This window comes from Penaeus vannamei, chromosome 33, assembly GCF_042767895.1.
Source record: "Penaeus vannamei isolate JL-2024 chromosome 33, ASM4276789v1, whole genome shotgun sequence".
Lineage (NCBI taxonomy): Eukaryota > Metazoa > Arthropoda > Malacostraca > Decapoda > Penaeidae > Penaeus > Penaeus vannamei.
In genome coordinates, this window is record NC_091581.1 from 5796919 (window position 1) to 5819418 (window position 22500).

The 22500-nt window shown below is 43.1% G+C and overlaps 1 protein-coding gene across 28 annotated transcripts in view; it reads left to right on the forward strand.

The window, feature by feature from the left end:
• Positions 1 to 20055, forward strand: part of da (transcription factor daughterless) — a 564194-nt gene extending 544139 nt beyond the window's left edge. For 5 of the 28 annotated variants that reach the window (XM_070145178.1, XM_070145177.1, XM_070145194.1 and 2 more), the window contains 12 exons: positions 9836 to 9920; positions 10118 to 10296; positions 10482 to 10670; positions 11196 to 11363; positions 12141 to 12203; positions 12909 to 13137; positions 13291 to 13414; positions 13849 to 13926; positions 14316 to 14411; positions 15779 to 15924; positions 17592 to 17719; positions 17871 to 20055. In XM_070145178.1, the coding sequence (XP_070001279.1) occupies positions 9836 to 9920; positions 10118 to 10296; positions 10482 to 10670; positions 11196 to 11363; positions 12141 to 12203; positions 12909 to 13137; positions 13291 to 13414; positions 13849 to 13926; positions 14316 to 14411; positions 15779 to 15924; positions 17592 to 17719; positions 17871 to 17909 (1524 nt within the window). In that variant the 3' untranslated portion in view covers positions 17910 to 20055. Of the gene's footprint in view, positions 1 to 9835; positions 9921 to 10117; positions 10297 to 10481; positions 10671 to 11195; positions 11364 to 12140; positions 12204 to 12908; positions 13138 to 13290; positions 13415 to 13848; positions 13927 to 14315; positions 14412 to 15364; positions 15511 to 15778; positions 15925 to 17591; positions 17720 to 17870 lie in introns of all 28 variants that reach the window. The other 23 variants (XM_070145181.1, XM_070145180.1, XM_070145191.1 and 20 more) reach the window with 12 other exon arrangements.
• Positions 20056 to 22500: the final 2445 nt, after the last annotated feature.

The following is a 22500-nucleotide window of genomic DNA, read 5'->3' on the forward strand; positions in this document are numbered from 1 at the left end:
GGCGGCGTTTCTGACAGCGAGTCTCCCGCCCATTCCAGCGCGACGCCCATGAGCTCCGCCGCCCCGACGGACGCTCGCGAGTACCTCTGATGACCTCCTGTTATCGGAAATGTTTTCTTCTTCTCAGTTTGCACATTTAGCATACTCACCCCCCCCACACCCCTACCCCCGTCGCGGTCCCTTCGTGATATTACTACCCTAGTTTCATGGACGGAATGTGTATTTTTATCTTCAACCTTAATGTAAATATTTTAAGTCAAAGCCGAGTACTATGTGGTTGCAGTCATAGAACATTGAAGTACAAGTGGTAACTTCCACTTCACACTTCGAAAATGAATGAGCGTGTGTAGGTTCCCTGACCCTTGAATCATGCCTTCATACCGGTGCATCATTCCCCTCACACTCTCCTCCTTTCACCAGCATGATTCCATTAGTATTGGCTCTCCTCCGCCATGAATACTCTTAAAAGGGCGAAGTTACCTCGACTCTACTGTAATACATCTATGCTTTGTAGATGATTACATTCGCCGTGAAGCCGACGACAGTTTTCGAGGAGAAATTATTGAAATTTGTGACAAATAGACGATCAAGTTCCTCATGCAAGAGCGGGTAGGAGTAGTCTCATTAATTTATTCCCAGTGTAGGAAATGCCTGTTTGTGCTGCCGATGCCGGAGGGTGTAGTGGCGTTTTTGTTGTAGGAAAGAAACTGCTTCAGGAACTGTTTCGTCTTATCTTAAATCCATCGTCGCGATTTCTGGTCAAATTGAAAACGCCTAGCTCGAGTATATTAATTTTTTTCTCTCGAATTATTGCGTTCCGATTCTTAAATGGCGAGGCTCCCCCGCGCTGGTCCCGAGGGTGCATTAAAGGGAGAAGGATCCGCCGCCGATGGTGACATCTGCGCCGGCGAAATCTATGCTTTTCTGTGGGCCTCGGGGGGCGGCGAGGGCGAAGGAGAGATGGCTTGATAATTGTGCGCGGGCCGGAGTAAAAGGGTGGCGGGCAGGGTGCCATTAGCCGGGGACGTTAGCGGGGTGTCGCGGGGCATGTCGAAGACGCTGCTCGCAGTCTCACCAGTTGGCGGCGGCAGGCGGGAGGCGGCGGGACGGGAGGGGAAACCAGCCCTCCCTTCCCATCTCCCCTCCCCTCCCCCTCCCTCCTCCCCTCACCTCCCCACATATCGGGACTATCGACTCAGTAATGGATGACTCGTGTTCCCCACCCAGGAGTCCAACACCTCGCTCATCCTTCCCGGGCTCCTTATCCTCGTAGACTTCCTTCCTTTTGCCTCCCTCATCCTCGTCGCCATCAGAGGTCGTCCTTGAGGTCCTGCCTCCCCTTCGCGAGCGACTCTCCCTCATTTCCCTTCCTCAGGGAAACATCCCCAACGCTTCTCCTCTTGTCCCCTTTTCTTTGTCGTTTTGGGTCATCCCGGACATCATCTCCTCCGCTCCTCCTCCTTAAGCTTTCTCGTCCTCGCGAAATGCGTCGCGCTAGTCTCTTCTTCTGTCTCCTCCTCGTCGTCGCATCCATTCTCATCCCTGCCTGCACTACTAGTCTCTCTTATTCCTCACGTGTTTTAGGGTGTCATTTTCATTCATGCTCCATTATTGGCCATCGAATTTTTCTCTCCCCCAATATGTCTTTGACTCGTTCTTTACTATTTCTTTTTCCCCCTCGAGAGCATTTTGTCGGAGTATCTTAAAGTTTCCTTCTCGGGCGAAGCGTCGTCGGATATACGTAGATTTTCCTTGATAATTTCGGATACACGGAGCTTATACCCTGTCTCGATGCGGTGGCTTTTCTTACCTTTGTTGGGCTCGGAGTGACCCCGCCTGATGCCACTGCCCTTATCGTTGTCGTCATTGAAACGCCGATGATTTTTCAGTGTTATCGTAACAGCTGATGGTTATCTTCGCGGTGGGAACGGGGACGCTTCTCTCCGCCATTGTTTCGCCTCGGCTTCTTAATCCGGCGGGGATCACACGAACTATAGGCTCGGATGTGCAATCACGGTCAGTTTTATGTGTCTTTGTTGATAAAGGCGGTGGATTTTTTCTATATTGTGCGGAGGGAGGAAAGTGTGTCGTCGGCAAGATCTGACCACCGATTAGCTGAGACAACGAGCGTGCTGCAAGAGGCAAAAACAGTAGCTGACTGCGATTTTGTGGAACAATGGTCGTGCTTGGGTCACAGACATGTGCATGTCAGAGGGATTTACAAACTTAGCTTGCATTTTTTTTAACATATCCAAACATTTACACTTTCCCCGGTTCCATTTTAGAATTTTGTCCGTTTTGTAGTGACCCCGACAGTCCCTCCCCGCCCCATCCCCGCCCGCCTTCCGCCCCTCTCATGACAGCTACAAATCCGGTCCATAACGCTGGATATGTCCGCCCCGATTTTACGGATCGGGCGCCTCAAGTTGCTGAGTATTGGACAAGGAGATTTTGCATATATCATCACTACCCCCCGGAACCCGATTTACATATGGCGAGCTGTCGAGGGATAAAGTAGGCGTGGATAAGGGAAAGCCCGAGGGTGGGGGTGGGGGCCGAGGGGGAGGGAGGGGAGCCAGGGGTGAGGGGAGGAGAGCTAGGGGGAGAATAGGGAAGCCAGGGTCGAGGAGAGGGGAGCCAGGGGTGAGGAGAGGGGAGCCAAAGAGGCAGAGGAGTTTGAGCCGTAAGTATAGGTAGGGGCAACTGCGTGTTTCCGTGGGTCGAGTGATGGAGCCGAAGAGTGAATTTATGTCATGATTAAAATGATTAATGGTTGCAAATAGGCTTGCACTGCATTAATTATTCGGGACTAGTTTATTATCATATCAAATCCAAAAATACTATTGTGAAAATCGACTGCAGTTTTACACGCCAGAAGGTCGACCCAGGAATAGAAGGCTCCGACGTCGGTGTAGGTGAATGCGAGGCATGGAACGAGCCAGAAGTTACGAGAAGACGAGGAGAGAGTCGGGGTGTGGGCGAGAGTCGGTTCTCGACTGTGTTTTCCTGTTTCATTTTACCCGAGGCAGGCAGCCCCTGGTCACTCGGGTCGATGGCAATGAATAAAAGAACGACTTGGAAATATGGCACAGATCCCCGATATTTGGGATGCTGGGCCGGGATGGGGACGCTCGGAGCTCCTCCTCTGCCCCCTCCCCCCATACACCCCTCCCGCTCACCGCATCCTATCTTACTTCGGCTATTTTTCCCTTCCTTCGTCACAGCGCTGCATCGGCTTACTGGCTCGCCTTTGGCCGCCGCGCCGCTGCTGACCTACTGCTCACGGCTGCCTGTCTCGCGGCCCTCGGAGCTCGCTTCTCAAGGGCTGTTGGGCTTCCATACAAGTAGGAGAAATAATGAGAAGAAATGAGAAATAGGGAGGTATTTGTGGTGCTCAGGATTTAGCGTGGCGGTCTTCAACACGGACAGTCAGAGGAGAGGAGCCTCGCGTTCCCAGAACAATGGGGCCAAGAGCAGCCGAGCGAAGAAGGAAATTTAGCGGCGCCCGACGTCACAGACTGTTCGTCTCTCGGAAGTCATGCTGAATATGATGCATCGGTTACAGCTACAAAAATGCCTGGCGTGGGTGAATGGGCTCGCGCGGAGAACGGCACATGAAATAGCCTCTTTGTCAGTCAAGGAGCAGCTTTAAGGCGGATGTCATAATTTTCGTTTCTAGGAAGCTCTAGATAATGCAATACATACGTCTTCGTCTTTTTTGTATTGTCAAATGTTATCTCCTCGTAGAAATCGCAGCGCTGCAATCTGTGGGGATTGTTTGCTCTCCTTTTAAAGGCGTTTAAATGTTTGCTGGTCACAGTAAAACCCGCCCTGACGCCATCACCTGATTAGGACCAGGACCCAATCATGCAAAGGTTGAAGAAACGACGGCGGAGACCTTATCTTATTGATTGGCCTCTGTGGTTCTTTCGATGGGATGCAGCCAGCGCCGATTTTCACTCTACGATTTCAAGTGGCAGCAGGAAAGTGGTAGTAGCTGTCGCCACGATGATGGCTGTTCTGAACATTATGAATGATTTGGGACACTTTTTCTGGCGTGGTGCGGATGGGGCGTGCTTGCTTGTGACGATAGGTAGGGGGTGCGTGTTTGGCATGGTGCAGGTGTTCCCGTGCTTGGTGTAGCACGGCGGTGGGGTGCACCAACCCCGCACCGCCGCCACACAAAGAACGATATGGAAATTACTGGGAGGGCGGCGCCCTTTGAAGCGTTGTGGCGCGCTCCCTTGGCACCCGCGCTGTTAGCTGAGTTAGCGCTGCGCCCCCGGCCCATCGCTCGCCCGCGCGCGCGCCCTGCCACCATTTACCCTCGCGCTGCCACCAGTGCCACCAGTGCCTACGCCCGAACTGGCTGCCAACGCTGCCGAAACTCCGCTTCCCTGACACCCAGGAAGCGCTCGTACCCCTTGATATCATGTATAAAACCTCGATGGTTTTACAGTTTTATAGAGCAATTCTCTCTCTCTCTCTTCCTCTTTCTCCTCTCCTCTCCTCTCCTTACCTTTTCTCTCTCTACTCTCTCTCTCCTCTCCTCCTCTCCTCTCCTCTCCTCTCCTTACCTTTTCTCTCCTCTACTCTCTCTCTCTTCATCTTTCTTCCTTTCTTTCCTCTCTCTCTCTCTCTCTCTCTCTCTCTCTCTCTCTCTCTCTCTCTCTCTCTCTCTCTCTCTCTCTCTCTCTCTCTCTCTCTCTCTCTCTCTCTCTCTCTCTCTCTTTTCAATTCTTTCTTCTCTTTTCTTTCTTCACCCATTCCCCCTATTTCTCACTTCGCTCCTCTCTCTCTTACCTTCTCTCCTTTCCTCTCTCTCCTCTCTCCCTAGCCCTCTCCTCTCCTCCCTGTCTCTCTCCTCTCCTCTTTCCGTCACTCTCCGCTCTTCTCACCCTTCCCCCCCCCTCTCCCTCTCTCTCTCTCTCTCTCTCTCTCTCTCTCTCTCTCTCTCTCTCTCTCTCTCTCTCTCTCTCTCTCTCTCTCTCTCTCTCTCTCTCTCTCTCTCTCTCTCTCTCTCTCACACACACACACACACACACACACACACACACACACACACAATCACAATCACAATCACAATCACATACAACCACACACACACATACAACCACACACACATGCAACCACACACACACATGCAAACCACACACACACATGCAACCACACACACACATGCAACCACACACACACACAACCACACACACACATACAACCACACACACACATACAACCACACACATACAACCACACACACACACATACAACCACACACACACATACAACCACACACACACTTACAACCACACATTCACACACTTACAACCACACACACACACACACACACACACACACACACACACACACACACACACACACACACACACACACACACACACACACACACACACACACACACACACACACACACCTTCCTCCTGAACTGCGGCTCCTCCGCGTCCCCGCTCCCTCGCCGCCGCCGTCGCTGTGGTGGCGGCGGCCGCGTCCCTCCCGCAGCCGTCCTTCGTGGCCGAGGCAGGTCCCTTCCGGCAGGTCCCTCCCGGCCGGGGGCGAAGGAGGTCTCTGATGATTTTATGATGACCCCAGCCTGGACATGGTGGACGTGGACGCCCTCATATTGCGCTTTTTATCCCCGGCGTCCGGCGGCGGCAGAGAAACTAGGTTGTTACGGGGGCTCCCTAGAAGAGGGTCCTCGCCGAGGCCGCTCATGCCGCCCTCACACTTTTGCCCTTGCAAATCATCCTTAGGGAGATGTGCGTTTTTTATTATTTATAGTTCTCGCGTCCTCCTCATCCTACTTCAATCTCCTAGTTGCATCAACCAAGCCCGGCTTATGTGATTTTTCAGGCTCCATTTTTTAGAGTAAGAGCAGTAATATGACCAAAAAGCGAGGATATGACTTACCTCTTTTTAGTTAAGTAATCGTGAGTAATACCCGCAGGTGCGTCCAGGTGCTGAGTTGAGGTATTCATGGAGACCCGTAAATTATGTGTGAAGGTGTTCCTCCTCTGCTCCAGCCGCCAATATCGTATTCCCGTTGACATTTCGATTTCATCTCGTAGCTTTTCTAAATTCTCATCGATAAAGGTTAAGAAGCGTCGGATATCATAGTCTGTATTCGAGCATTCATGACGATATTTAGGACAGATTTGACAGGGAGCGGTCTGAGTATCCTCCCTGTTTGCAGTGTTGGTCTCATTTTCGTGTTTGTAATGGGAGAGAGAGAGAGAGAGAGAGAGAGAGAAAGAGAGAGAGAGAGAGAGAGAGAGAGAGAGAGAGAGAGAGAGAGAGAGAGAGAGAGAGAGAGAGAGAGAGAGAGAATGGGGGGGGGGGGAGATGAGGGAGAGGGGATGGTATTAAGGTGAACTAAATCATAGCTAACGGAGTCGTCGGAAAGAGAAGTGTACTTCAATCTGAGTCCATCAATCATTCACGAGTACTCTCAAGGGAGACGAAATGTCATATTCTCTCCCGCGAGCCGCCCCGCCCACAACAAAGGCGCGACGATTTGGTGGGAGTTTTATCCCCGTGTGACAGGGCGCTCTTGAGCAACCCTTTTTATTGGACTATTTACGTAATTTGTTTGAATTAGTGCGAGCGGGGAGAAAGAAACACGTTTTTATCACGTCCCGGCCGAGGGGGTCGCCTCAGCCCTGAAGCTTTCCGAGATGTGTCCCTCTCAGCCTCGCGTCAGGCGGGCCGTGTATGATGTAAATGTCAAGACAGAAGAAGCTATTAAGAGTGTATGGGTGCTTGGTCAAGCTAGTTGACGACATACATTAAACAAACTCTTTGTCTGGTATAAAAGGTTATTGGATCGCATGCAGTCGTCACATGTCGACATACATGCCGCTGTCAGGGTCGCATGATATCCTTATGTTGTAAGGGTGCACCAGCCCTGGCAGTGGCTCTAAATAGGGTGTCAGATGAAACAACACAGTGCGGAGTAAGGGTGAGGTAGGACACGGGGTGATGGGTGCGAGGGTGCAGCACACATCAGATATTCGCGGGTTATTACCCTGGGAGAAGAGCACGTCGGCGGGAATACGGCTGCTCCATCTCTTTATGAAACCCGACTCTCGTAAAGTTCCAGGGTTTCTTTCGCAATTTGAAATACATTTTTGTTAAGGAGGAGGAGGAGGAGGAGGCGGAGGTTGCGGTGTGTCGGCGAGCGCACCGCCGCACTGAGCCACAGAACTGAGGACGATCCGCTGCTCCTACGCGATCCCCAGATAGCATCCGAGGTTAACTTCTCCAGCGGTCTTCGGCGCCGCAGTTGCTGACTTCCCTACGCAGGGATGTCAGACCATTCCGCAGCCGGGGAGAGAGCAGTGAGAAGTGTACCTGTGGACAAGATGCCGACATAAAATTCCTCCTTCCCAACAGTTTTGACGGGGACTAATTCGTGTATTTACCGCCGCGCCGATGTTTACACCCACCCATTTATCGCTCGTATTAAGTAATTTTCTTGAGTGCACTCTTCATATTCAGCAACGCGAAATTATCTTCTCAACTTAATGAAAAGCCATAGAGTGCCAACGACGAGGATAAGGAACAGGTTGACGTTGTTTTGTGTAGCGAAGATGAGCCTAACCGACAGACAGGGTTACGCCTCTTTGGTTCCCATCTTGATGTCCGGCGTGGCACTTCCTAGCTTTATGAGTGTCCATTTATTATTTACTCCGAGTTTATAGCTTCAATAAGTCTCATATTAAACTCCCCGCACTTGGGTTTCGGACACTTTCGTTTTGTTTCGTCGGCGGTGGCACGGCGTCGGGCCCCCGGGTGCGCCATCAAGACTTTTTCCTTCCTTTATCAATTACAGGACACCATTGTTGTGGAGGGACGCCCACGCTGTGTAAGATCACGCCGCCCAGCTTCCAGTGGGTTCCTGGGGGGCGTGATAATGTCGAATGTATCATGTCGGGTTAAGAGATTTTTAATTACCCGGCTTTTTTTCTCTCTCTCCTTTTCCCTTACTTTTTTTTTGAAAGATCCTGGTTTAGTAACCTTCATCAGCGACACCAATCCTCTTCTTCCTCCTCCTCCTCCCCCTATCAACTTCCTTTCCTTCCTTGCGCTTCTCCGTCACTCTAACAAGCGCTCTGACAAGACCCAAGAGCTCTCTTGTCTCCTGAGATACCCGTGTTGCTCTACGTAGCTCAGCTGTTATTCGCAGGGAGGCTTTAGCTTTTCACGAAAGTAGGTGACTATCCTCCTCGTGTGTGTGTAGGGAGAGAGAGAGAGAGAGAGATGAGAGAGAGAGAGAGAGAGAGAGAGAGAGAGAATGAGTGATCGTGATGGTCTGTGAGCGAGTTAAGTGAGGGGAGACTTTGGGGGAAGGGAAGGGCTCGGTTTAGGGGGAATAGAAGGTTCTCCGCCATTATTTACCAGACAAAGCCATTTCCTTCCCTCGCCCGGGTTACCTCCCGCACCAACACTCGGATCAGCCACATTCGGCGTCTCAGAGGATGTGAACAGCCCCTTTTCCTTTTCAATGAAGAGCATTATAGTTTTACCGTACATTTCCCCCCGAAGCCTTCTTCCGCCAGCATGTGGGTCGCCGGTGCGAGTCGCGAAGTACCAACGGAAAGATTTTTGAATATTGCGTAATGGTTGAGTTATTGTTGGGCTGCGTATGTAGATATTGGTCATAACTTGTTCTCGTGTAGTGGTGGTGAGCGGCGCTGGAGAGGAAGAGGAGGAGGAGGAGGAGCAGGCAGGCGGGGAACACGGTAATGTTGAAGGGGCAGGGAAGAGACGGGAGGGCGCTGGGGAGAGAGGAACGAGGGGGAGGGGGAGGGGGAGGGGGATGGGAGGGGGGCAATAGGCTACCCATTATTGGATGAGGCGTTGGCGGCCGCCCGGGCTACATTATTGGGTTTGCTGGCCCACCGACACGATAAGTGATATTACCCGATATTACCTTCCTGGCATGAAGGAGACCCCCACCACTGTTCGGGTTATACTTGAGCTTCACCATATTATCTGGCTCGCGTGCTGACTGACGGGAGCTGGGTTCGGCTTCGCACACAATAGTTTTGAAGTGAGGTGGCGGGCTTTAAGCGGTGACTGGATAGAAATGCATATCGATGCAAGTAACTCTTGGTGAAGTGGAGGCTAACCCAATCAGGCTGTATGTAAGATCATCTTCAAGTTGCAGAGATCCTCGCTTTTTATTTTTGACGATACTCGCTCATGCACATGCACATTCGCGCGCGCACACATACACACACACACACACACACACACACACACACACACACACACACACACACACACACACACACACACACACACACACACACACACACACACACACACACATGCATGAATCCATGCAAGCATGCACACACACATGCACACATACACGCACATACCCATGCACACACGCACATACCCATGCACACACGCACATACCCATGCACACAGGCACATACCCATGCACACACGCACATACCCATGCACACACGCACATACCCATGCACACACGCACATACCCATGCACACACGCACATACCCATGCACACACGCACATACCCACGCACACACACGCACATACCCACGCACACACACGCACATACCCACGCACACACACGCACATACCCACGCACACACACGCACATACCCACGCACACACACGCACATACCCACGCACACACACGCACATACCCACGCACACACACGCACATACCCACGCACACACACGCACATACCCACGCACACACACACACACACACACACACACACATGATTATGTGGTGGATGTTTTATGATGTGATTTACTGATTTCACTGCCTCTTCCTTCCAGTATGGCTCGGATGACTTCAACCAGGATTCTCCGCGGTACACATCACCAAAGCCTGGAGGGCTCTATGGGGAATCATACTTTATGGGCAAGTATTTGTTGCATTATTTTACTCCATTATTTATTTGTATGTAGTATATACTGGAGAGTATTTGGATTATTTAAAAGACATGTTGGTCTTCAATATTTTGTATTATATATTTGTGTAGTCCTGACAATTCATAGTTCCCCTCTATCATACATTGAAGACAGTTTAATCTGAAGATGGTTGTAACCATATTTTAGAGAGTGGGGGAAGTGACGTGTGGGGGGCAACAGGCGGTGGCGGCACTGGAGCAGCCGCAGCCGCAGCTGCAGCCGCAGGAGCTGTGGCAAGTTACCCATACCCAGCACCGTCCATGATGGGTCCTACCTCGCACCTCACCCAGCCACACTACATGCCATCACACATACCAGAACCTATGGTAAGTTGGTATTGTGTTTGATCTAAGAAATAGTGCTATCAGACAAATACATTTGTGATCAGGTTTCATGTACAAGATAAACATATGCAAGTGTTTGACAAAAAGTACTTATAGTATTTTTCATTGATTTAGGCTAATGAACAGTTTTTGATTTTATAATGGCAATATGTATATTTTCTTCTCAGGGTTATGATCACATGGCATCTGGATTGCCACCCATGTCTTCATTCCGTGGTCCTGGTGCGAGTAGCACAACTGGTGGTGGCTCTGTGGCAACCTCCTCCCCCCTTTACACACACTCCCCTGTGCCTAACCACACCCAGGCCACAGCAACAGGCAACTCAGCAGATTCAATTGGCAAAGCGATGTCCTCAGTGAGTACCTGCGTGGTCATTGTTTGAAGTTTATACAGCTGATGCACTGTTTTATTTGCTCAAGCACAACTGCACAAATTCACAACACATTGGCTTGTAAATAAAGACAGGAATGTCATGTATATCTCTTAATGCATATGATTGTAATCTACAAAGCATTGATATTTACAGTGAATGATCAGAAATAAAGTCTTATACCTGTACTCCTTTCCACCCATTCCTGTTAGGATCTTTCTTAGGGGAAACAAACGTAGCAGATGAAGAAAACAAAATATAACATATTCCATTATTTGTTATTTTGTAATATGTGAACTATCATTATATTTTGGCAGAGGACCACTTTGTAGTTTATGAACACTGTAATCTGACATTATGTAAATACTGTTTTCACATGATATTGAAGATGACAAATAAAATTGGATTGATACTCATTCCAAGCTCAAGTTGTTAACAAGGTCAGGTTTAGGGGAGGTTACAAAAATCAGTGAGAGCTTTATCATCATGATGGAATATTATGTCCGTTAGATTTACCCTGGAGAGCAGACGCCGAGCAGCTACAGCAGTAATCCCGGCACCCCAGTATCAGCAACCTCCCCGCCCCCTCTCACCTCTGGGGCACCTAGCGGGGCCCAACAACAGTGGCCACAGCCCCATACACCCACCTCACCTCACTATGAACGTTCCCTTCCCATGGTAAGCTTCCATTCCCAGACTTGTATTTTGCCACCAATATATTAACATGGCAGTTTTTGGTCTTGTGCATCGGATAATTAGGAGCAGTACTGTTTTGAAAACACTTCTGTGCCACATTGTCAGTGTTTTCAATTAATAGCAACAGGCGCACCGAGCTTGCCAGCATCCCACCCTTGATTAGACCTTACTTGCATGACTGTAGTCTCTCTAGCTCTAGAGTTTACAACCTGTTCTCTGGGTTATGTGTAATACAAGAGAGAGGAGCCATTGTTAATCTTTTGTCTTTTATCTGTATTATGTATCTTAGAAGTGTGTCATGCATAAAGTGATGGAATGTAGTTGTAGGTGAATTATTATTTACTTTATTTTATTTTTATTTATATATGTTAGATGATCTTGGGTTATTGGTAATAGGGTTAATCAGTATGAGAAAGATTGACTTGTCCACTTTCCTGGCTCCTTGTTTTGAAAATTAGGTGTCATGTGAATCACTCTTAAGGAAAGGCAATATTTTTCAAGACTTTTTAAAAGTTTTGGAATGGGAAAAAGTAGTACATTAGAAAAAAAAGTCTAGTAGTTTATTCAGTACCTTCATTTTTTCACTTCTTATGACAACACTGCATGTTGTCTTGTTTACTGACAGAGCATGAACAATTTGACTAGTCTGTAAAAATCTGCACCACATACTGTATGCATGTTTCTAGTTCACCTTTTTCACTTAAGTTTGCATGGTTGTTTTACATTTTTTTTCTTCTTTTCTTCTTTGTTGCACTGTAGCCACGTATGCCAGAGGAGAACTTAGAATCAGCAATCGACTACCTTCGAGATCACGGTATTGAGGTAAATGACGCACTCTCACTTCTGCTTTGATTTATGTGAGTTTGTGTGATAAGCAGGAATGGCTTACATGTTATGCCATTGATGTTAATCTTGTGTTAATAATCTGCAATGCAAATTTGATTTAACTCACTGTTTTTGTATATGATATGTAATGTTACTGCGCTTTCTCTTACTGGTCTACTTACAAGCATCCACTTTCTTATGTATGTGCATAATTTTATGTACAGAGATGCTGATATTATTCTCATACAATGCATATGCTGACAGCTGCCCAAAGGCAAGAAATTATTATGTATTTGTATATGTATATGGCATTAAGATTGCTACTGCGATGGATATTTATATTGATATTTATTTGTATTTTTATGTAGATTAGGATAGAAAACATTTCTTATAGCTCACTCCTGCTTATCATACAATATTTTTTTACTGCAACTGTCAAGGCTATTGCTTTAGATATATCAATACTCTGGATGTTCTTGATTGAACTGAATAAGGTTATTGATTTGGTTGCATTTAGGGAAGTCAGATTCAAAATAAGAACTTTATGATATTACTTTCATAATTTTTCTATGAACTGTCTTCACTGTTTCTTTTTTTCTCTCTCTCGCTTTCTCTATCTTTGCTCTTTCCTTCTCATCTAGCCCAAGTCAACCTTTATCAGGGATTCAGAATTCTTAATTGTTAATCTTTCTACCAAATTAGGGGTCAAGGATAGATGAACGACTGGAAGATGCTGTCAACGTCTTACAGCGCCATGCAGAAACCTCAGGAGGTGTGCCAGGTGCTGGTTCACACCTAGGCCCCCCAACACATGGGGGTTCTCTTCCTCCCTACCCATCAGCCTTGGATTCACACTTGGGGGGCCCACCTAACTCTACCTTCACATCCTTGGGATCACACTCGCAAGATCTGAAGGCCCTAGGTGTACCAGGTATGGATTCTTTATGTTTGATCTGGTCTTGTGTCAGTTTTTTCCTATTATGTAAAAAAGATTATATCAAAAGATTATATCAGGAATGCATGTTTGAAAGCTGTGCTTCATCAGATTAAATGTATCCTAACCCTTTTCCAAATTTCCTTTTAGGCTTAGGTGATGTGAAGGAGAAAGTGGAGATAAAATCAGAGGACCTCACCAGCTCCCACTTACCCACCACTACAGTAGCAGGTTCTATGCCTGCAGGAGCCAAAGGTGGCAAACGCTCTCGCAGGTACTGACATTTTTGTTCGTACATGTTGAGTTGGACACAAACTAAGTCGGATAGTACTGAAATATCATTTGTGGTTAATCTGTTTCTCTTTCTCTTGCCCTCCCTTTCTTCCTTCCCAACTTCCCACTATTGCCCATCATCTTTCTTTGCCCTCATATGATATTTTATGTGACTGTTGAGCTAAGTTTGTACACGTCCAACATCACATGCATTTTTGTAGTTGCTCTGCTCTTTACCATTACATGATGTCGAGCAGTGCTGGGCCTTTGCAAAGACAGATTTTTTCATGCCCCTTTATTGTAGTAATAGCAGAAAATGCTTCTTTTGAAATTGCATGTAAAGGAAATATGCATTACTTTCATGCAATGTTTGATATAATTGAATTCTAAGAGAGAGAAAAAAGTTTTGTTTCACTGAAACATTTCCCTTTTTAGTCTATCCCAGTCCAGCTTGCCTCACCCTCTGAAACCACATGGCCCACCCCTGCTTGGACTTCCGACTTCGGCTCTGCAGTGAGTCGAGTGTATTGGTTTAGCATGAGAGACTATATTAAAGAAAATCATTCAATATAGAATCAGAAAGAGTTATGTCAAAGAATTACATGTCTATGGGTGGTGATGGGGACTACATTATCAAAAATGATAATGAAATTCTTAATTGAAGTTCATTGTCTAGTAGGCATACTAACACTTTAAGGGAGCACTTTCATTGGTATGAGATAACTTAGATTGTAGCATAATTGCCATAGTTAGCTTTTGAAATAATGAAATGGTTAAGTTGTGATGACCATCCAAATATAAAATATTCAAGAAGTGGTCAAGTTGATAACATGATGTTAAGAAATTAAGTTTATTTTTTATTTCAAGATTTTATGTAAACTAATATTATTAATCGTCAATAGTTCTGGTTCCAGCACGGAGGATGAGGAATGTACAGATCCAGAGACTAAAGCACTGAGGGAGAAAGAACGACGTCAAGCTAATAATGCCAGGGAAAGGTGGGTAATTTTTTTCTTTTAGTTAGTGAATCAGTTTGTTTTTATTTCTTGATAAAGTTGTAGGTGTTGAAACTGTTTTCTTCAAGTGTGTTGCTTTATGCAGCACTACCTCTGATCAACCTTCTACTAAATTATTGATTATATTTGTAGTAGTAGCTTTCTTGGTAATTTAAGCCCAAAGAAGGAAGAAAATGTGGAATTTAAAGAAAAAAAATTATTGTTTAATATATATATATTTTTAGTCAAGTTCATAGGTCTGTTTTGCAGCATTATAAATGTTTTTTGGCAAAGTATTTTTCTGTAATTTTAAGTGATTTGCATGTTTGTTGACTCCAGAAGAGATTGAATGAATGGAAGCTGACTAGTAATACCTTAGTTGTTTTATGTGACTTATTTTTTAGTTATAATTTTTCAAAGAAACTTAAAAAAAAGAAATTGTCAAAAGACTTCAGAGTTTTGCACTAAATGTCAGTGATGCACATTACAATATATAAATAATTCCTGTATTTCTTTTGATTTACATTCTGTTGATCCAGTGATAGTAATGTAAGTTATAGTAGTTCTTTTAATTTTATTTCTTGGCTTTTGCTTATTTTGCATTATTTCCCCTTCATATTGGGTGTTTACGTCCTATTTTTTCTTACGTACAGATGACTGTGTGTTTCTTCATTAATATAAATATTTCGCTTACAGATTTATGTCCTTATATCTTAGTTAAGGAGGCATTCTACTACTTAGATGTTATCTAGAGTAGGCTTGGAAACCGTAAATGTGCTCATTAATTGTTACTACCAAATAACCCAGATATGAAGGGGCTGCTCTTTCACTTCATGCAAGTTGTATTCTGAACTCTTTACGCGCTTCACCATTTCATCAGTGCAGCAACGGCACTTTTCACATATGAAATCCCTCTGGTAATCAATGATGATGACATTTACGGTTTTGCCTTTCAGAATACGAGTTCGTGATATAAATGAAGCATTTAAGGAATTAGGTCGTATGTGTATGATCCATTGTAAGAATGATAAGGCGCAGACCAAGCTAAACATTTTGCACATGGCGGTGGAGGTGATCACCACCCTGGAGCAGCAGGTTAGAGGTAAGCCTCACAAGCTGATCCCACCTCTGGGGCTAACACTGCCTTCACCCTCCCTCACCCCTCCTGACCCCACCACCATAACTGCCATGCTAATTTGCTCTCAACAAGAGAAAGCGGTCAAAATTAGTTGGGATTACTTCTCAATGGTGCTGAATGGGCAGGTGGGGCTGAGGGTAGGGTAGGGAAGAGGTCAACCCAGCTTGGGATCCTTATCCACCCACTAACTAATAAGCACTAACACGCCATCACCCGTTGTTTCATCCCCCAGGATCAGAATCCGTGACATAAACGACGCTCTCAAGGAACTGGGGAGGATGTGCATGACACATCTGAAAACTGACAAGCCCCAAACTAAGCTTGGTATTCTCAACATGGCCGTAGATGTTATAATGTCGCTCGAACAGCAAGTCAGAGGTACACGTTGATTACTAATAGACTGAGTGGTCTTTGGTGTCTCATTTTAAGCCTTCGTTTGATTACATAGTTATCAGCACTGCTGTGTGAGGGATCTTTTGATCTTTTTTCTGTAATTATATATTTTAGTTTTTCTTTTATATGTTTGCCATGGGAAACTTCAAGGAAATTTCTTTCTTTTTTCTTTTCTTTGGGTGAGGAGTTCACTATTCCCTACACAAAGTACTTGATAGCTGATGACTGGTTAAGCTTATCTCTTTAATAATTTTTGTTATAAATTTTGATAAATGAACCAGTTTATTAGGGAATGATGGGTGGTGGTAATAAAGACCTGTTTGAATCTCAAGGCAAAAACTTAATCTTGCACAATCCCAACAGACAAACTGGTAAAGAAAAAACAAAACAAGCTTGTTTGTCTGTGTGTACATACATTACACATACACAAACACATTTATATATGAAAAAAAAACTTCTCATGCATGTTCAGGAAGTATAAAAATCAGATTTGCACATTTTAAGTGCATGAACATGCACATAACACTTTGTGTATTTCCATCTACACGATACATGTTCACAGGAACATAAAGCAGGGAAATCATCCACACTACAAAGTTTTGAGATATACTACAGTGACTGCCTACCATTACCCTTGCAAAATGAATGGGAAATTTCATGTGTTTCTTTCCTTTAAGCCAATCTCTTGAAGTAAGATTTGTCTTTCCGGTTTCTTTGTTTTTAATTTTGATTTATTGTTAATGATACTTTTAAGCCTTTTCATTTGCTTCCAAAGCACTCTTCAATTGATTGATTTCTGCATCAGTTTCTCTCCTACTGTATTATTTCTAATTTTGTGTTCTTATGGGTTGTTTTCTTATGTAAGCCTGTGATGCATGTTTGGATTTTTGGTTTATGGTACACATATTTTAGATGTTAAGGATAATTTTAACATGTGCTTTCTAAAGGTCTTTATTTTTTTCATTTATTTTAGATTTTTGTTAGGGATTATTGACTGTATATTTACATGTAGGCATGTTCCCATAACACATACCATATGCATGCACACACACGCACACGCACACGCACACACACACGCACACGCACACACACACGCACACGCACACACACGCACACGCACACACACAAAACCACACACACACACAACCACACACACACACAACCACACACACACACAACACCACACACACACAACACCATACACACACACACACACACACACACACACACACACACACACACACACACACACACACACACACACACACACACACACACACACACACACACACACTTTTGATTCAGTTATAAGCATATGATTCAGTTTCACCAAAACTAAATTCTGATTACAATAATCTTTGATATTTGCTGATTGTAAGGTTGCATAGAAATTAGAGATTTAGAATCATTATATAATTTTTGGACTGATCTAGGCTTTAAGAAGAGAAATTATTTAATGGAGACTTACCTAAAATTCATTTACTATACATATATATACAAGATATATAAACAGGGATATTAAGAAAGAATACATTCACAATTGATAAATATGTATACATATATATTTATTATATAGTGTTTCTCTGGACTTGGGATGGTAAAGCATGTAAGTCAATTGTTTACTAATTTGGAGTTTTCTTTCTGAATTGCAGAACGTAATTTGAACCCTAAGGCAGCTTGTCTGAAGCGACGTGAAGAAGAGAAGTCTGACGGCTCTAAGTTACCACCACCTCATCTCCCACACCCTTCCAGCATGGCTCCTCCCTTCCCAAACCTGCCCGTGAGTACAGATTATAATATAACTTTCTCTTCGTATTTGTAGATTGCATTATAAGATTAGTTGAACGTGAGTGTTTGCATTTTCTTTCATCTTAATTCAGAAATTACCCTACTGAACTGGCCCTCATACTGAATCAATGTTCTTATTCCAGGGTGATCATCTAAGCCATGGAGGTGCTGGACCTCACTAGTGACCTGACCACCACTGGCAGCAGCCGTAGTCCTTCCCACCCAAGGCTACATCAGGGGTTGTGGAGCCCCCCCAGCAAGGGGCTGGTGTGTACAGCTGAGCCACTCCCGAGGCCTGTGCGAGAGAGGCAGTGTGTGGCGTATCCATGTGGCAGGGGATCGTGACATAGGGCAATTATATGTGTTTAGTGTATATTTTTTAAGCAGCCAAGAGAATGGCAAGGGATGGGACAGTTTGGAACAGTTGTTAGGACACCAGGGCCCCTCTAACCCCCCCTGCCCAGTGCAGCTCAGTGTGTGGTCTTCTGCGTGCGATCTTCCACGACATATCTCGCAGCCAATCATATCACAAGGCAGCCTAAGCTTGGTCATGATGTGACAATGGTCGTAGCTTCACTTTATCTTGAAATGTGCAAAATGAAGTTCTACCAGTCTTGGTATGAATCTGAGCTCCCAAAGAATATATGCAAGGTTGAGCACTGACTCAAAATTGTTGTTGAGAATTGGAAAGTGATTATAGAGCGACAAGATGCCTTGAAATGTGGAGTGAAGCTGAATAGTGCAGTGTGAAGGACTGAGTTGGCTGATACTACTGGCCATGTACTCTGGGCTGGAGGTGAAGACCGAGCAATGAACCGACTTCACTAGGTTTAGCATTGTATACATAATTACTATACATTGTGTACAGAATGACTCATTATTTTATTAAACAAACATTTTTAGCTAGGTGATCTATTCTGAGAAAAGAGTAATGTAAAGAATGCACAATGCTTTTATGAACAGATGGTTTACATCGAGGATATTGATTAAGAAGCTAAAGTTATATGGTAGCTTCACTGTGTTGAGCAACTCCTCTTTTAAGTGCATAATTTTAGTGTAGTTGTTAGTGCTTCCCATTTTCCTGTGTTCATCTGCTGACTTTATCAATAATTTTGATTTTGTACTCATTATTTAGAACTGGATCCCTGTGTCCACCTTTAAGTCATGAGTGGAAGGAGGCCATTCAGTCCATAGTGCCTCAATATTGGTCATTCTGTCATGGGGAAGTCAGTGGCAATTAGTGATGTTGACTTGTTATTCAGCTAAGGAAACAGCAGCTTGAAAGACGTTTTGTGTAGCTTTGTTGTTAGGCTTATCAACTGGTAATTGGAGAAAATTTATGTAAGACTGTGTTAAAACAAAATTGCAGCTGAATGTCATTCATAAATTTTTTGTATGACTTGGCATTGTTCAGATGTTACTTTGATCGCAAAATGGTGCGGATTTCTTGTAAGATTGTCATTCTAAAACATTCCAATTGAAGTGTTATGTAACTTTTGTTGGTAATTACAAACCTGGTCAGTGACCAAATCCCACTCAACTCTGGACTGCACTTTTTTGACATGTGTAAATAACAGGTGCATGGTGGTGTTTTGCACATATGTTATTGTATTATATATATCCAGTTCTATTGGATAATTTATAAATTTTTTGAACACAACCATGACCCTGATTTCAATACACAGGTTGCTGTAGCCCTACTGCATCTGACTATCAAATTCATTCAAGGCACAGCTACATGGAGGGATCTAAACCTCCATTGTGATTGACATTTGCTTTAGATTTTTCAAATTTTGATTTTTTATATGAATCAGTTTAAAATTCTGAAATTATTATCTTAAAAGTGTTTAATACTTTATAGTGTGTTCTCAACTTTGTAGATATTATGATGTTTTGTTGAGATGATATTCAGTGACAGGAGCAGCCAGCATTAGATTCATGGACTTTTCCTTGTGCATTTTTCAAGATTCATAATTAAATATTTTATCTGTCAGAAATATTCCATCCATCCTGGTACGCCTGAGACTCGCAGGGCCACCCTGCTGTTCCTCGTGTTAACGCTCACTCGGTAACTTCTGCCGGCTCACAACCCTACATCCATGCTAACTTTATTTCCTCCCAGCTGATAAAGAGGAAGGGGAATGTTGAGTCCGGGCACCAGTCTGGCGTGCCTCAGAGCTTCCAGCTGCTGTGGCACTTGACTCAGCCGGATGACGTGATGTGTACAAATATTGTAAGACGAGTGCAGTGGGCGCTGTGTCAGCCTATCCATGAGGGTACTCAACATGGACTTCATCTGTAGAATAATAAATGTGCCATTTTGCATTATATGATGTTTTATTTCATGAACTAGACTGTTTTATGTAAAAATCTAGTGCTGTAGCAAACATTCATGACAAACACAAGCTTCTGAAATATGGCCAGCTTGTTATGTATTAAAATAATACTAACAAAAGTTAGATGTCAAGTAGTTCCCCTATCAAAAAAATATTATTTCACATACAATATTTTTATATCGTGTTACATTTGTCCTGTATGTTTAGTGTTCAAATGTAATAGAATGGTTGATGAGACTGGATGCAAAGCTTGTAGAAGTAGGTGTATAAGATTCATTGATTCACTCGGAAAGAGCAAAAGTAGCACTAATGATTGAAAGCAGGAAGGCATTAGCTTCAGTGGAGTAAGCCAAATATGGAGGAGAGAAATGAGGAAAGGGAAAATAATGGTAAGATTTTTATTGACCCTTACCTGTGGTGCTGCAGTGATGTAATGTTTATAATGTGAGACTACATATTTTAAGGCAAGATAGAATTAGTATGCTGGAGTGTATAATATAATCTGAAGTGATGGAAACTGATATATTATATAGGTTACAAATAATCATATAGTATACAAATGCATAATGCATAATTTTGATGGGAAGTCAAGTTTATGAACTTATAACTTAATAGCAGAAACATTTTGAGGAAAAGTACTGTAAAAATAATCACATCATACTTTTTGACAAAACATTTTAAAGACTGTGAAGGAAAAGATATAAAATATGCTACCAGAAAATGGAGAGTTCGTGATGGAAGCAAAGAAGATAGTTAGAAGATAGTTGTTTTTTGTCAAAATTCTTTGTACATTTTAAATCATGCACTTCACAATAAGACAATTTTTGTTTTATCCTAAGCATTTTTTGAAGATAAAATCAAATAAACTTCAGTTAGAAAAACATTTGCTTCCAGATAGCTAAAAATACTTTTTTGAGAATTTGAATTGTAAATTTTAGGTTTAAGAGCTGCTCAGGGACCATAAAATATAAATGCATGATAACAATGTTTTCAATTCATCTGCTGACTTTATCAGCAATTTTTATTTTATACTCATTATTATTATCTGTTTGACAGCATCAGTGGCATTGATCATACTACTACAGTTCAACTTTTTCATGTCATGCTATTTAATCCTGCCTTCCACAGACAAAAATGCTTCATTTCAAATCTTTTCATTGTATGCAAGAAAACAATCCACATATTGTCATTTTAGGAAATATCGTACACTAAAGAGATACACTATAATTTATGCAGAATGATTTTTTTATTCCTCAAAACCCTAACTTTAAGTAGCTAAAGATTGAATTGCTTCAAACTTTTATTAGCTTAAATCTTTTTATGGAAAATTCAAGTTGAGATATCTTTACTAGTGTATATATATTCATTAATGCTGATATTTTTGTAAATTAACTGATAATCTACCATACAATATTTAAAATGCCAATCCTGTAACTGATTTATAGCTCTCAGATACATATTTAAGACACTTACACTGCTTCGGTCCCTGAAATATTTTGGCACATAATTTGTATATAATTATGTATACTTAGTATTCATATTTCAAATGCAAATTCCATGGACTTACCATATTTCTAACAACTGTCTAAGAATATTAACCTTGTGGCTTTATAATGCTAAATTTACATCTTTTTTCTTCCCTATATATCTTGAAAATTTGAAATGTGGCAAACTCAGCATATTATCAGCGACTTGTTTTTGCTAAGGTGTAGTGAGATCTGAAAATAATAGTTAATAGTTAATACTACTTTCATATCTGTATGATAAAAATATTCATTTTCTAGTGCAACATTCAACAGAAATTCAATTGTCTTAGCTCTTCAAAGACTAACATTATTATTTATAGATATACAAATACTTTTTGTGAATCTTTCCTAATTGATATCAAATTAGAACACTTGCAGATTTACATTTTTAAAACTATTTTCTTGAAAAGTTCATAAAACATTATAAATACATTATAAGTTCATTTTAAACATTTTTCTTGTCTTCAATTCTTCATGACTGTCACTGACATGACTGTATCACAAACCGTTCCAGTGATTTCAGATTGACCTGTTATTCCATATAATTCATGAATATTTTAATCATAAATAACTGTTTCATGAATGTACTAAAAGACATACTTGTGTGTTTTAATAGAACACAGTTATTAGTGCAGGGTGTAATGTATTTCCTGAATGAGTGGTTGTGTGCTCCGTGGAACTACTTGACTGTCTTTACATCTAAATGGTTTGGATGGATAATATGGCCAAAAACATTTGGTTCATTATAAATCATATTTTTTGTTTTGCAGCACATTATACACAAATGATATGGTAGTGAGAAATAATTGCTTCCTGTTATCTGTTTTTCATTTCAAGATTTCAACTGAAGACTGTAAGCTAAATGAAATCTAGCATTAAATCATAACCTTGGAGGGATAAGCTATCTTAAT